The 14,604-nt window shown below is 40.2% G+C and overlaps 1 protein-coding gene across 1 annotated transcript; it reads right to left on the bottom strand.

Annotated features, from left to right (window-relative positions):
* Window positions 1–6: 6 nt before the first annotated feature.
* On the bottom strand, window positions 7–14,298 carry LOC113223085 (complement receptor type 1-like; the record flags this gene model as incomplete). The annotated part of the gene is made up of 8 exons (XM_026452667.1): window positions 7–307; window positions 2,447–2,532; window positions 8,182–8,281; window positions 8,893–9,072; window positions 10,139–10,357; window positions 12,199–12,284; window positions 13,928–14,030; window positions 14,122–14,298. Coding segments are annotated over 8 exons (1,252 nt in total), but the record flags the coding sequence as incomplete, so codon positions are not given.
* Between the last annotated feature and the right edge of the window lie 306 nt (window positions 14,299–14,604).

Genomic DNA, 14,604 nt, shown 5'->3' with positions numbered 1-14,604 from the left:
CTAAACTCCACAACTTCATTTAAGGAAAATAAGCTTCTGTTGACAGACACCAATATTCCATTTTCCACATTTGGAGGCATGCATTTGTTAGGTATAATGCACTGAGGGGCCGGGCCGCTCCAGATGCCCACTTGATTATCTTTGCTGGTACAGTATATGGAGGGCTCACCCACGAGCTCAAACACCTTTCTCCCTCCGCTTCCAAGATTGCAGCGGTAGGTCACCACAGATCCGTAGTGAAAATACTCTCTGTTAGTGCTAATGAAATCTCCATTGGTGATGGTTGGGGGTAGCCCACAAGGAATTCCTGGAAAAAGAAGCAGCAAGTTAACCAAAACAAAACCTTGGGACAGAGTCTTGCTGTCACCCAGGCTGGAGTGCAGTGGCACGATCACAGCTCACTGCAGCCTCTACTTCGGAGGTCAGGCAATCCTCCCACCTCAACCTCCCAAGCAGCTGGGATCACAGGCATGCACCACCGTGTGTGGTTTATTTTTATGTTTTTAGTAGAGATGGGGTTTGGCCATGTTGGGCAAGCTAGTCTTGAACTCCTGGCCTCAAGCAATCCACCTGCCTCGATCTTTCAAAGTGCTGGGATTATAAGCGTGAGCCACCACACCCAGCCTGGTTTCTTAAAATTATACTTTATTGTAAATTTTGCTGACAGATTTTTAATTCCAAAATACCAGAAGTAAATACTGACAGTATTATTGTCATCTAATATTTGCTAATGTACAGACATGTTCTTACAGTTGTAAAATATTATGAGTTCTGCTCTACTCAGTTAACTTTATTTCACTAAATGTGTCCATATATTATTAGAGTCCACTTCTGGTTTTTTTTTGTTTTTTGTTTTTTGTTTTTTTTTCTTTTTTGAACAGAGTCTCACTCTGTTCCCCAGCCTGGAGTGCAGTGGCATGATCTTGGCTCACTGCAAACCCCGCCTCCCAGGTTCAAGCGATTTTCATGCCTCACCCTCCTGAGTAGCTGGGATTAGAGGCATGCAGCACCACACATGGCTAACTTTTGTATTTTTAGTAGAGATGGAGTTTCACCATATTGGCCAGGCTGGTCTCGAACTCCTGACCTCAAGTGATCTGCCCGCTTCAGCCTCCCAATGTACTGGGATTACAGGCAAGAGCCACTGTGCCTAGCCTATAGTCTATGTTTTTATTTCTCCTGCTAAATGAGAATGTAACTATGTTATCTCACCATTATTAATTTAGTTCTCTCTCTATAGAAGGCATTTGCCTTTGTGGTATTGGATATTAATATAATAAAGCATATAGCAGAGCATTTTTTTTGAGACAGGGTCTTGCTCTGCTGCCCAGGCTGGAGTGCAGTGGCCTGATCATGGCTCATTGCAGCCTCAACCTCTCTGGCTCAAGCTATCCTCCCACCTCTCAGTCTCCCAAGTAGTTGGGACTATAGGCATGTGCCACCATGCCCGTTTGGTTTTTGTATTTTTTGGAGAGACAGGGTTTCACCATGTTGTACAGGCTGGTCTTGAACTCCTGGGCTCACGCCATCTGCTCACCTAGTCCTCCCAAAGTGCTGGGATTACAAGTTTGAGTCACCACACATGGCTCAGTATAGCATCTTTATTAAATAGTAGGACCAAAAACTCTGGCAGGACTAATAAAGACAAAGCACAAATATACAATATTACATATAATAAACATGATACTTACAGATTCAGAAGTAATAAAAAGAACTGGACACTTACCTACAGCCATACCACCCTCAATGTGCCCAATCTGTTCTGATCGTGGAAGAACTGAATACTGTGTCCTACTCTACTGTAGGGCAGTGCCCAGCCAGTATATTGACCTTCTACAAAGTTGGTTCCTACTTATCCTCCCACCAACTGGGTTTGAAATTGCCGATTTCCTCCCACCATCACCAAATGCAGGATTATACACATTTTATATTCCTTTTTAGCTTGCAATTAATTGCTTATTCCTCTTTGCTCCCCAAAATGTAGAAAGCTCATCTTCCAAACAACTCACAGGGAAGATGGCACGATCCTGTTTAGACAAAGAATAAGAAGGAAGAAAGAGCTGCATGGCTTGAATATCCGATGTGATACTAAGAGCTTGCAGAGAGGATATAGGGTTTCTTTCACTGACTTTGTATTTGTTGACTTCACTGAAGAAAATGCTCTTCAAACTGGGAGGTGTTCAACCAACAGAGGAGGAAATTGGGGGCTGTTTAAATGAGCTCAAGACTAGTTTAAAATAAATTATGCCTTAAGATAAGAAAGAAAACATTTCTAGGTGAAGGTGGAAGTTTGGTATGCTGTGAGCCATTTTAAGGATATGACTGGATTCTTCAAATATCAGATGGATACCATTTTCAAGAGGGATGAGATTCATTCTTTGTGATTCTAGGAGGACAACTCTAGGATTAAACGGGGGGGTGAATGGGGAAAGAGATTTCAACTCACGTTGACAAATTGGTGGCTTTGTGCTCCAATGGGCAGTATGGCCTGAGATGATACATTCAGCAGATGAGTGACCAATGAGTCGGTGCCTAAAGGCAAACAATGGAAAATAATTGTGCTGTACATGCCTCATCAATGTCCTCACAGCATGCATATGTGGCAAACCAGAAGGATTACAATGTAGGAGAAGTCTAAGGCCTAGCCTAAACTTTACCTGTTGTTCCCAGCTTTTCTACTTCTTTTTCCTATTCTCACACTATTGAAAGAAATATTTCTGCTCTAACTTCTCCTGGACCATTTGCTTCTTAATATCTTGGCTTCATTGTGGACTGTACCGAGCACCAAAATAAAACAATTATTTTGTAGACCTGTTTGACTTTTTGTTTCATAAATTCTATTTTCTCTAAATATTATTTCTGCCATTTTTTGTTTGCATTTTCCCTTATTTTGTGTGTGTGTGCATTATACGATGTCATCTTACTTGAGATGTGTTTTTTGTAAATACGTGATTTGTTGCTCTTGATCTTGTCTAGGAGACTTTGTCTTTCAACAAGAAGATTAAACCACATGTATTGAGATAAATGATGCATTTGATTTGCTTTCATCATCATTCTTTCACTGCCTTTTTCATTGATTTCATGATGCCCAATGATATTGATGAGGAGAAAGCAATGAATAAAATGATCTGACCCAACATGAGGGGGCTTATTTCTGGTGGAAGAGACAAATGCATTCCTTGCCATTTCTTTTCCTTCCCTCTCACTTACTATATGGAACAGATAGATTCAGCTGTTTTTAGTCATTCTAATAATTTAGAAATTAAGCTTAATAGGTTTTCCAATAAGGAATTTCATTTTATATGTGTTCACGTATATTATATATATGCACACAACACATATTTAAACTTATTTTATCAATTTTATAGTCAAACTCTATATAGTCAATCTACTCATCTTTAGTGTAATGTAAGTCTAGCCTACCTTTTACTGTCTCACATTTTCTAGTTTTATTGATATGTTCTATGAGTTTAGAGAGATTATTAATAAGTTATGATTACATTGCCAAGTTTTTGTGTGTTTTTTTTTGTTGTTGTTGATATTTCTTTTGGAATTCATCATTCTCCATTTTTAAAAATTTGCTTATAAATTGCCTGGGAAACATACTTAAATGGTACAATTGTTGTGTCTTTGCTTATCCTTTAATGTGTACCTGAGCCTCTAGGTGTGAATATTAGCTTGGCGCAATAGAAATGCTACCTTATACCATTTAGTGTTGTATAGAATCAATGTGGTGTCAATACATTTATTTCTTTTGCTGGTACTATATTTTCACGTTTTATTTCTGGGATCTGAGTTTTTTTCTCTGTCCCTGAAACACAGAAGTTTCCCTAGTGATGGCTAGGTATGGGCTTATTTGTTTACCCTTCTAGAATTTTTGTTACATGTATTTTGAATCCTGACACTGTGTTACATATGTCTTTCCTTTTTCTTTTTTGGAGACAGGATCTCATTCTGTCATCCAGGCTGGAGTGCAGGGGAGCCATCACCACTCACTGAAGCCTCAGCCTCCTGGGCTCAGGTGATCCTCCCACTTCAGTCTCCTGCCTAGTTGTGACTACAGGCACACACCACCATGCCCAGCTAATTTTTATACTTTTTTGTAGAAATGGGTTTTTGCCATGTTGCCCAGGCTGGTCTCGAGCTCCAGGGCTCAAGTGATCCTCTTGTCTCAGCCTCTCAATGTGTTGGGATTACAGGTGTGAGCCACTGTGCCTGCCTGTCTTCTCTTTTCAGCTTTCCCCGCTGCATTCAGGGAAAATTTGGTTAACTCCTCTTACTCTTTGCTTTAATTTTCTGCAATATTCATTGTGAGATATATATATGTATGTGTATATATATGTATATATATATCACATGTATGAAATGAAATATATAAACACACTGAATATATATATTCATTCATGTACAAACTTTATGGCTAGTTTCACAGAAGTATTTGCACAATTGAATCTTATTACAAATATGAAAAGGAGAATGTTCAGAAAGTTTCCCTGTTTTCTTGGCAGTAAATCTCCCTGTAAAATTTCTCTTGATTTTTCAGACTGGTCTCTTTTACATGTATTTCCTGTTTCTTGTCATAAGCTCAATGGTTTTCTGCTGTATGCCTTAGAGAGGTTCACCCCTTATTCAGCAATGCAAGATGAGGAGGGTACAGTCAAGAAACTTATCAATTGTATTTAAAAATGCTCAAAAATAAAAAAGTAAAGGAGACATTGGATTTATTCTAACTTTACTTTGTCAGATTCTACTTGCTATGGTCTGTGAGGTCTAGGCTGGCATATGTGCTGGACACCACAATTTTCCTTTCAGTATTGGTTGCGGTGGCACAAATGTAGCCCTTATTCACTACCTGGCTTAGCTGTTCCGGTGATGAGCGAGATTGAGGCAGAGCCTCCACTGTGTGCTGAGCAAGGCTGAGCACCAACAGCTGGGCCGTGTGCTGTGAGCACCTGACGCTTGACATTTTCAAAGGGGCTCTGTTGTAGGTTGAAGTGTCTCCCCCAGATATGTTGAAGTCTTAACCCCCAGTCCCTGTGGATGTGATCTTATTTGGAAATACAGTCTTTGCAGATGCAATCAAGTTAAGATGAGATCATTAAGGTAGGCCCTAATCCAATGTGACAGGTGTCATAAAAAGGGAAAACTTTGAGCAGAAACATGCACAGAGAGGAGAACAGCATATGAGGACACAGACCCAGAGGGAAGATGGCCATGCGAGGACAGGGACAGAACAAATTGGAGTTCCGCTGCCACACGCCAAGGAAGGCCTGCGGCTCCAGAAGCTGTAAGACGCAACGAAGGATTCTACCCTACAGGATTCAGAGGGAGCATGGCCCTGCCAACACCTTGATTTTGGACTCCCATCCTCCAGAATAGAACTCCAGAAACTTCTGTTGTATTAAGCCGCCCATTTTGTGTTACAGACATTCCTCAAGGATATTGCAGGTTCAGTTCCAGAACACTGCAATAAAACAAATATCACAACAGATGAGTCATATGAATTTTTTGATTTCTCAGTGAGTCTAAAAGTTGTGTTTATACTATGCGGTAGTCTATTAAGTGTGAAATAGAATTATGTCTGAAAAAAGTCAAACTTTAAAAAATGGTTTATTGATAAAAAATGCTAAAGATTATCTGACCTTCAATAAGTCGTAATCTTTTTGCTGGTGGAGGGTCTTGCCTCAAGGTTGATGGCTGCTGACTGCTCGGGGCGGTGGCTGCTGAAGGCTGGGGTGGCTGTGGCTATTTATTAAGCTGAGACAATAAAATTGTTGTATTGATCGACTCTTTCACAAAAGATTTTTCTAGCATGCAATGCTATTTGATAACATTTTACCCTCTCAACTGCTTGCAAAATTGGAGTCAATCCTCCCAGATACTGCTTTATCAACTGAGTTTATGTAATATTCCAAAACCTTGTGGTCATTTTCACAATGCTCATGTCATCTTCACCAGGAAGAGATTCCACCTCAAAACAAACACACAAACAAACAAACAAACAAACAAAAAAACACTTTCTCTGCTCATTCATAAGAAGGAACTCCTCATCTGTTCAAGTTTGATCATGAATTTGTAGCAATTCAGTCATATCTTCAGGTTCCATTTCTGACTGTAGTTCTCTTGCTATTTCCACCACATCTGCAGTTATTTCCTCCGCTGAAGTGTTGAACCTCTCAAAGTCAGCTGTGAAGGTTGGAATTAACTTCTACCAAACTCCTGTTAATGTTGATATTTTAACCTCCTCCCATGAATCATGAATGTTCTTAATGATATGTAGAATGATGAACTCTTTCCAGCAGTTGTCAGCTTACTTTGCTCAGATCCATCAGAGGAATTACTGTCTGTGGGAACTGGCCTTACAAAATGTATTTCTTAAATAATGAAACTGGAAAGTCAAAATTACTCCTTCAATCATGGGCTGCAGAATGGCTGCTGTGGTCAGCAGGCAGGAAAACTCCATTCACCTCGTGTCCATCTCCATTAGAGCTCTTGGCTGTCTAGGTGTAAGGTCAATGAGCAGTAATATTTTGAAAGAAATCTGTTTTTCTGAGCACTAGATCTCAACAGTGGACTTAAAATATTCAATAAACCAAGCTGCAAACATAGCTATGTTATCAGGCTTTGTTGTTGCATTTATAGACACAGGCAAGGTACATTTAGCATAATACTTATGGGCCCTAGGATTTTTAGAATGGTCAGTAAGCTTTGGCTTCAACTCAAAGTCACCAACGGCATTAGCTCCTAAAAAGTCAGCCTGTTCTTTGAAGCTTTGAAGCCAGGCATTGGCTTCTCCTTTCTAGCTATGAAAGTCCAACAGATGACTATTTTGTCTATATGGAAAATCTGTTATTTAGTGTAACATCTTCATCAATGATCTTAGCTAGATCTTCTAGATAACTTGCTGCAGCTTCTACACGAGCACTTGCTGCTTTACCTTCGACCTTTATGTTATGGAGAGGGCTTCTTTCCTTAAACCTCAGGGACCAAATTCTCCTAGCTTCCAGCTTTTATTCTGCAGCTTCCTTACCTCTGGCAGTCTTCACAGAACTGAAGAGTTAGGACCTTGCTCAGGATTAGGCTTTGGCTTCAGGAAACGTTTCTAGTTTGATCTTGTATCTAGAGCATTACAACTTCTTCCCTATCAGCAATAAGGCTGTTTCATGTTTTATCATCCATGTGTTCACTGGAATAGCACTTTATATTTCCTTCAAGTACTTTTGCTTTGCCTTTACAACTCTCTAGCTGTTTGGAACATGAGGAATGGCTTTTGGCCCATCTTGGTTTTCAACATATCATCCTCAGTAAGCTTAATCATCCCTAGCTTTTGATTTCAAGTAAGAGATGCATGACTCCTCCCTTTATGTCAACACTTAAAGGCCAGTGTAGGGCTATTAAGTGGCCTAATTGTAGTCTTATTGTGTCTCAGGGATTAGGGAGTCCTGAAGAGAGGGAGAGAGAAGGGGAATGTCTAGTCCATGGAGCAGTCAAAGCACGCACATTTATTGATTAAGTTTTCTGTCTTATATGGGTGCAGTTCGTAGGGACCCCAAACAATGACAATAGTCACATGAAAGATCACTGATGAGAGATCACTATCACAGACATGATAATAATGAAAACATCTGGGATATTGTGAGAATAACCAAAATGCCACACAGAGACACGAAGTGAACACACACTGTTGGATAAATGATGCGACTGACATGCTTGTTGCAGTGTTGCCACAGGCCTTCAATTTGTAAAAAGCATAACATCTGCAAAGTACAATAAAACGAGGAAGTCCTGTACTTTTTGATGCCAGCCCAAGCAAGTGATCATGCTGTTATCATTAAGATTTGTTCTCTCACACAGCTGCTACATGCTCTTCCCTTTCTTCCAGCAATGTCTACTCTGGGTTAGGGTTGTTTGTGGGCTTTGACTACTACACTCCTAATTATTTTTCCTTCCCATCCAGTGAACAGCATACTTTTATATGTGCACTGCCCTGGTTTCCAGCAAGGATACAGATTTTTTCCCTAATCTTCTCCTATCGTTGTTCATTTCAATCAGGAGTTAACACCTGTGTTCAAGCCTCTTAAGAGCAGGTGGCAAGAGCCTAGTTTCCTTCCTGACATGTGGCTAGAAGGTAGTATTGCTGTTGTGCAACTCTTAAACCAAGAGATGTTGCTGCCAACTCACCCTGTAGTACAAGAATAGTTGATTCTGGATCCAACCTGGATGTCTGTGATCACGTGCACCATGCCATTCAGTGGATCTGGAGGAGTTTTACATGATTTACCTATGGGAAAGAAAGTATTTTGGAGCCAGGCAGAGTAATCTGAACTCTCTTCAGTACATAAGGTCTCAACTTGCACGTAGGTTCCTGAAGAAAATATGCAGTTCTGATGGTTCCACAGATTTTGCCACCTTGAGAAAACTCATCAGAGCGCCTAAGGATCAGCCACCTACTAAACCCCACTTTCAAAAACACCTTCCCTTCCAGATCTATCTAGATCTAGATTTAGATCTGTGTAGAGACTTTGCATCCCTTATCAAAATGTAAAAGTCACTGATGGCATTATTTCTACTGATATATTTCAAAGTTTGCAAAGGATTTCTTCCCACCTACTTATTCAAACAGAATTTGTCTTCCTACACCATTTTTTCCCCTGATCTAGAGTCATGTATTATTTTCTTTCCTATAGGGAATGAAGATTTTCTCTACAAATATTCCTTGAAACATTCTCATGAAGTGAGCATTTCAAGCAGTAATCAAGGATGTCCTACAAGAAAAACTTACATCCACCTATCTAAACACTTTTGAAAAAAGATTTCTTATATCCCACATTTGAAAAAATTCAATAAGAAGCTTTTGCAGACATGGGAAAGATCCAATGCAAGTTCACTCACGTTTACAGACATCTTTGGGACTCGACCACACCAGGTTATCTAGACATATGATAGAGAACGGCCTCCCGTAGTACTCAGGACGGCATTCGTACTTTAAAGATGCCCCAATGGGAAAGTCAAATGCATTGGTTTGGGTTTTCAACTTAGCAAATGGAAAAGGATCCGGGGCTTTACAGTGACCTAGAGATCAAGAAGTCAAGAATATCTGAGTTAATAAAAATATACCCAATGTGCTTCCTCTTTTCTCTTCCTGGGTAGATTGATGCCAGAAGAAAAGAAACTTTTCGTTATAAAACAAAAAACAAAAACAACAAAACACACACACACACACACACACACACACAACTTCCCTGTAAAATGGAAGGGAAAGTTCCATTAGCATAGGTTTATAAGGAAGTATATTACCTGGAAGACTAGTCTGTTATCGGGTCTTTCTACTCATATAATTTAGTTAATTTAATTTAATTTAATTTTTCTATTTTTAGTATAATTGGAGTTTCACCATGTTGGCATTCTGATCTGGAACTCTTGACCTCAAGTGATCTGTACTGGGATTACAGGTGTGAGCCACTGTGGCCAGCCTATTATTATTGTTTTTGAGATAGGGTCTCACTCTATCACCCAGGCTGGAGTGCAGTGGCACAATCTCAGCTCACTGCAACCTCTGCCTCCCAGGCTTAAGTGATCCTTCCATCTCAGCCTCCCAAATAGCTGGGAACACAGGCAATTGCCATCACGCTCAGCTAATGCTCATACAATTTAATGTAAAGATAGCTCTGATTTAATTTTTCACATTTTTAGGACTCCAGAAAGAGTGTTTCTGCCCAGCTTCCACCTTTCGTGTCTGGTTTCCTTGTACTTCAGGGCATCAAAACTCCAATGAGAGGCTGAAAAGCATGGGCAGGAACTCAATACATTTCCTGGTAGGAGGAGACACTGATTTTCTAGGTCAGATGTCTAAGCTAACCATTGCAATAAGGGGATTCAAGGCATTTGTTTTTAATTCATATGATTCTAATGAAGGACTTTCCCACCACTCACCGCCTCCCTATTTTTTCATCAGTCCCTCCAGCTGCAAAGGTCATCAGGATCTGATGTGTTGACCTACCTTAGAACCACTTATCATTGGTTTGGCATTCCATTGTGGCAAATGTGCACAGAGATACCATACCGTAATTATGGAAATATGGAGGGCCTGCGTTAGATTTTCTGAACCCATTTGGGATGTGGGGAAGTGAGCACTAACCCAGAATTCCACAGCGAGGGGCAGGGCTGCTCCAAACCCCATTCCCTTGAGGGTCACTTGTGCAGCGGATGGTGCTCTCCCCAATGAGATCGAAGGTCATCCCTCTGTCTGGGTGGGGGTCGCATGTGTAAGTTACAGCTTTTCCAAAGGGAAAGACTTCCAGAGGTTTTCCTGTGTGTCTCCCATTAGGAATAACTGGAGGAGTTGGACAAAAGATTTCTGGAAAAAAGACAAAAGCACTAAGTTTCATTCAGGAATTTCCCCAGAGGTATTCTGCAATTACAGGATGCTATGATTGTCGTTGCTGAAAATATACTAAGGAGATGACAGTAGACATTAGGACTTTGAAGAGTTGGATTAAATGAGACGTCAATGAAAGTGTATTGCCAAGTACAAAAGAGATTTTTCTATCCTGAATCTTCCAGATAATAACGGTTCCTGGACAATAGAAACGTTACAACTTTAATGAAGTAGCAAAACATTTGAAGAAGAAAAATAACCATTTTCAAGGGTTACTCATTCATTTAGTCAATATACATTAATTGAGCACTTGTCCTGTGTCAGCCACTCATCAGGATCCTGGGGACGCAGTGCTGAGGAAGGAGCCTATGTTCTTGGGAAATATTTCTCAAATGTATGTTTCTGTGCTAATCATCTTAAATAGGTGAAACCCTTCACTGATTACTTATTGATATTGATCATGAATCTCTGTGATAAAAATAGCCCTGTCAGAGTGAATTGAAAGGTAGTCAGGCCATTATAAAACACTCCAAATGGATTCAGATTGCTTTGCTTTTGAAAATGTCTGTGTCTGTTGATGATTAATTTTCTCTTTTTACTTTCTGGGTCAGGTTTCAAGTTGTTACTCCTTTCTAGCATCTACTGATTTGTTTAGAACAGTCTCTCCCTCATTTCTAATTGGCGTTTCTCATTAGAACTGGAATTTGGAAGAAGCTACTTTAACTAGCAAGAGTTATGAAAAATAAGAGAAATCTTGAGTAGTCAGTCAATGAGTTTTAATGCATAATAGTAGAACAGACACTTGTCATGCTGCTTCAAGGAGCACTGGATTACTTAGACAACAAGAATCTCTATATAAGTTTTGTTCTTACAAAGTTTTCCTCTAAAAAGCACTGTAAGATGTCCAAGTATATTTCTAACAACACAAATATTTTAGTAAAATTTCACGGTTTTCTAAAGAAACATGTTTTCCAACTGTTAGAATCAAGAAATGAAGCAAAGTTCTATCTTCCATTGGGGAAATTACAAATAGTTAGACTAGGAGAAATCAGTAGTCTACTGATTATTGAACATATGGGGTTTATTTTTAAAAAACTGACTTATTTATGAATCTCTCAGCATAAATTATTTAGGTACATGTTTTGAGAATTTAAGGAGTCTCCAACTGCTCGCCCTGTCTAATGTTGCATCCCACTTTTCCCTCATTCCTCAGTGCTTTGCTCTATTATCTTCATAGCATTGAATTTTTTTTTTTCTTGTCCCTCTCCCCACCTGAGGAGAAACAACAGGGGGACAGGGAATTCGTTCGTCTTGTTCACTGATAAAACTTCAGTGGCTAGATGAACATCAGGCACAAAGTAGGTGATCTATAAATATTGATTAAATAAAGGCATGTTTAATATTTGTGTATTATCAAATACATACAAAAATTGTAGACTGACTGCACCTGATGGAAGAACAAAATGAAAAAGAAAGAAGGGAGGAAGGAAGGAAGAGAAAAAAGAAAGAAAAGAAAGAGAGAAACAAAGTAAATTGTTAAAGCTTCACATTATCTAATTTCTCCTGAAGCTCCTAGAAGCACACTACCATAGGCTTTATTGAGGTAGAACACACAATACAGAAGGACAGAGACAGATCAGATGATCCCAAAGACAGGTGATGTACACATTGATTCACAACCAAACATTATTAAAATAAGCAATTTTCAAATCAATAATTCGGACTAGAAAATTGAAGAACCACATTAGAGGAGGTCATGGGTCAAATACTGAACAGATGAAGGGGAGAGACTGGCCTGAAATGTTACTCCTATTACTCACGTTCACACACTGGAACACTGCTATTCCAAAGGCTTTCCATTCCAGCCAAGACACAGTAACTAGCAGAGCTGCCTTTTAATTGAAATCTAAAGGAGAAAATAGGAGTGAATAGTGAGCTGTTTCAGCCAACAGGACTCTTGGTTCACAATCTAAGGCCCTGCCCCAAATCTGAGGATTTTGAGGACCTGAGGCCAGCAGGTGGCAGAGTTGCACAGGCTACGTTATTCTGGAAGCTCACAGTCTCCAGAAGAGAGCAATATAGAATGGCAAAATGCAGTAGCTTGGTCACATGACAGTCCTGCTTGAATTGAAAAAGGTGGTCGTGACATGGCCGCCATCTCCTTGACCCAGGACCCTGGCTTGGAGTTTCACTGATTACTCCGTGATAACCTGATAAATCACTCATTGTCATTATTAGAAACCCAGTCTTCTAATGCAATGCCTTCCTAACTCTGATGCTGGAACAGCAAGTAAAACAGCTCCCAGTTTGTAAAACAGCTCTCAGTTTGGAAAAGTGGGAAATAGCTGGCGAGATAACGGAGATTGTCCTTTCATCTCCGCATCTGTGATGGCGTGAAGAAGGCTCACAAGGGCAGTCTGGGCTGCTGAAGAGTAAGCGTGAATATTCTAGGGGAAAAAGGAAAGAAGAGAGGGCTTGATTTTTGTATGCAATCGTCAAAAATTCTGTGTCTGTCGGGCCCTGATGCCCTTCTAACTCTTACTGGGTGCTGGCATTTGGAGGCTGCCAAGATTCTGTGGAACATTTTGGGATCAGGTGCTTTGTTGCCCATGCTGGTCAGCTCCCGTGTAGAGATGTGCACCCTGTGCATCTGTGAAGAGCACTAGATGGACATAAACAAGGTAATGACCTTGCCGGAAATATTAACAGCAGCCATCAGGACCCCAACTCAGGCCCAGAGCCCATGAATAGCCAGATGATATATGACTGAATTTTTAAAAAATGCTGATTTTTACATTTTCATTCCTATTACAAATTTCACTATAGATGGTTTAAAGAATTTACTGAAATGATTCTTAAATGATCCCAGTTATTTAGAATAAGCTTTTTGTTACTTGCAATTTTTTTCTGGGACTCTCTAAATTACTCATATTCTTTTTTGCTTGTAAAATATGATTTATTTTTCTTGAGATGGAGTTTCACTCTTGTTGTCCACACTGGATTGCAATGGTGCCATCTCGGCTCACTGCAAACTCCGCCTCCCAGGTTCAAGTGATTCTCATGCCTCGGCCTCCCAAGTAGCTTGGATTACAGGCACATGCCACCATGTCCAGCTAACTTTTGTATTTTTAGTAGAGACGGGGTTTCACCATGTTGGCCAGGCTGGTCTCCAACTCCTGACCTCAGGTGATCTGCCCGCCTCAACCTCCCAAAGGTGCTGGGATTACAGGCATGAGCCACCATGCCTGGCTGATATTTTTTACTTAATGTGTTACCTATATATTCATAACCAGTAGTTATACTTGCCTTTGAACTTTCCGGTTAATATGTGTTCCAGTTTCCTCTTCATATCTCATGTTATTAGTTCTATACGTTTCTTCCTTTCTTCCTATGTATACTTTTGAAAGTTCATCTCTCTGACTGTGTGTGTGTGTGTGTGTGTGTGTGTGTTTGTGTGTCTTTCTTTTAAGCCAAACCAAATGTCCCCCTTTAAAACTAATTCCCAGCCCCATTTTCAATGTCCAGCAGGTCAGGCAAGCTCACACTCACCCTTCATCACAAACAAAATCTACTTTTGCTCCAAGCTGGAGATTAAGTGGAAATAGCACATGACCATTAGGAAGTTGGCCCAGGTAGCCATCACAGGATTTCACTGGAGAAAAAGAAAAATGAACAGAAAAAATTGGCATGTGGAGAATAAAGACGCAAGCTAAAAATATCAAGCCAGATAAGAGTCTAGGCACCTTCACATCTGGGGGCTGCAGGGCTCCAGTCTCCCTGGGGTGTGCAGCGCAGAGACGCAGCCCCTCTGAGGTCATAGCCGGGCTCACAGCTGTAGAGCACTTCCTGCCCAGGCCAAAAGATGTCCTTGTCCCTTTGGGTACGCTCACCATGCAGGACATCCAGAGGCGGCTGACATACTGGGGAGAGAAAAACAAAGTATTGCTAATTTTCTCACTGTTAAACTGGCCAAGGGAATAATAATTACAAATCTATATATAATAATAAAGGTAAGATAACAGCTTTATTATATTGATAACAAACTAAATACACAGGGTGAGGAAGATGTCTTGCCGTCAGTCATAGAACTGACACATTGCAGAACTGTGACTAAAACAGAGGTATCCTCAATTCATTGCTTTTCATCTAAAGTATGCAACTAAGATTTCACAATGGACAGTTCCTTCTAGAATGCTTCCAATTACTGTTCACCCAGTACAAAATTG

This window comes from Piliocolobus tephrosceles, unplaced genomic scaffold (assembly GCF_002776525.5).
Source record: "Piliocolobus tephrosceles isolate RC106 unplaced genomic scaffold, ASM277652v3 unscaffolded_38552, whole genome shotgun sequence".
Classification (NCBI taxonomy): domain Eukaryota; kingdom Metazoa; phylum Chordata; class Mammalia; order Primates; family Cercopithecidae; genus Piliocolobus; species Piliocolobus tephrosceles.
This window is presented reverse-complemented; position numbering and strand designations above follow the sequence as displayed.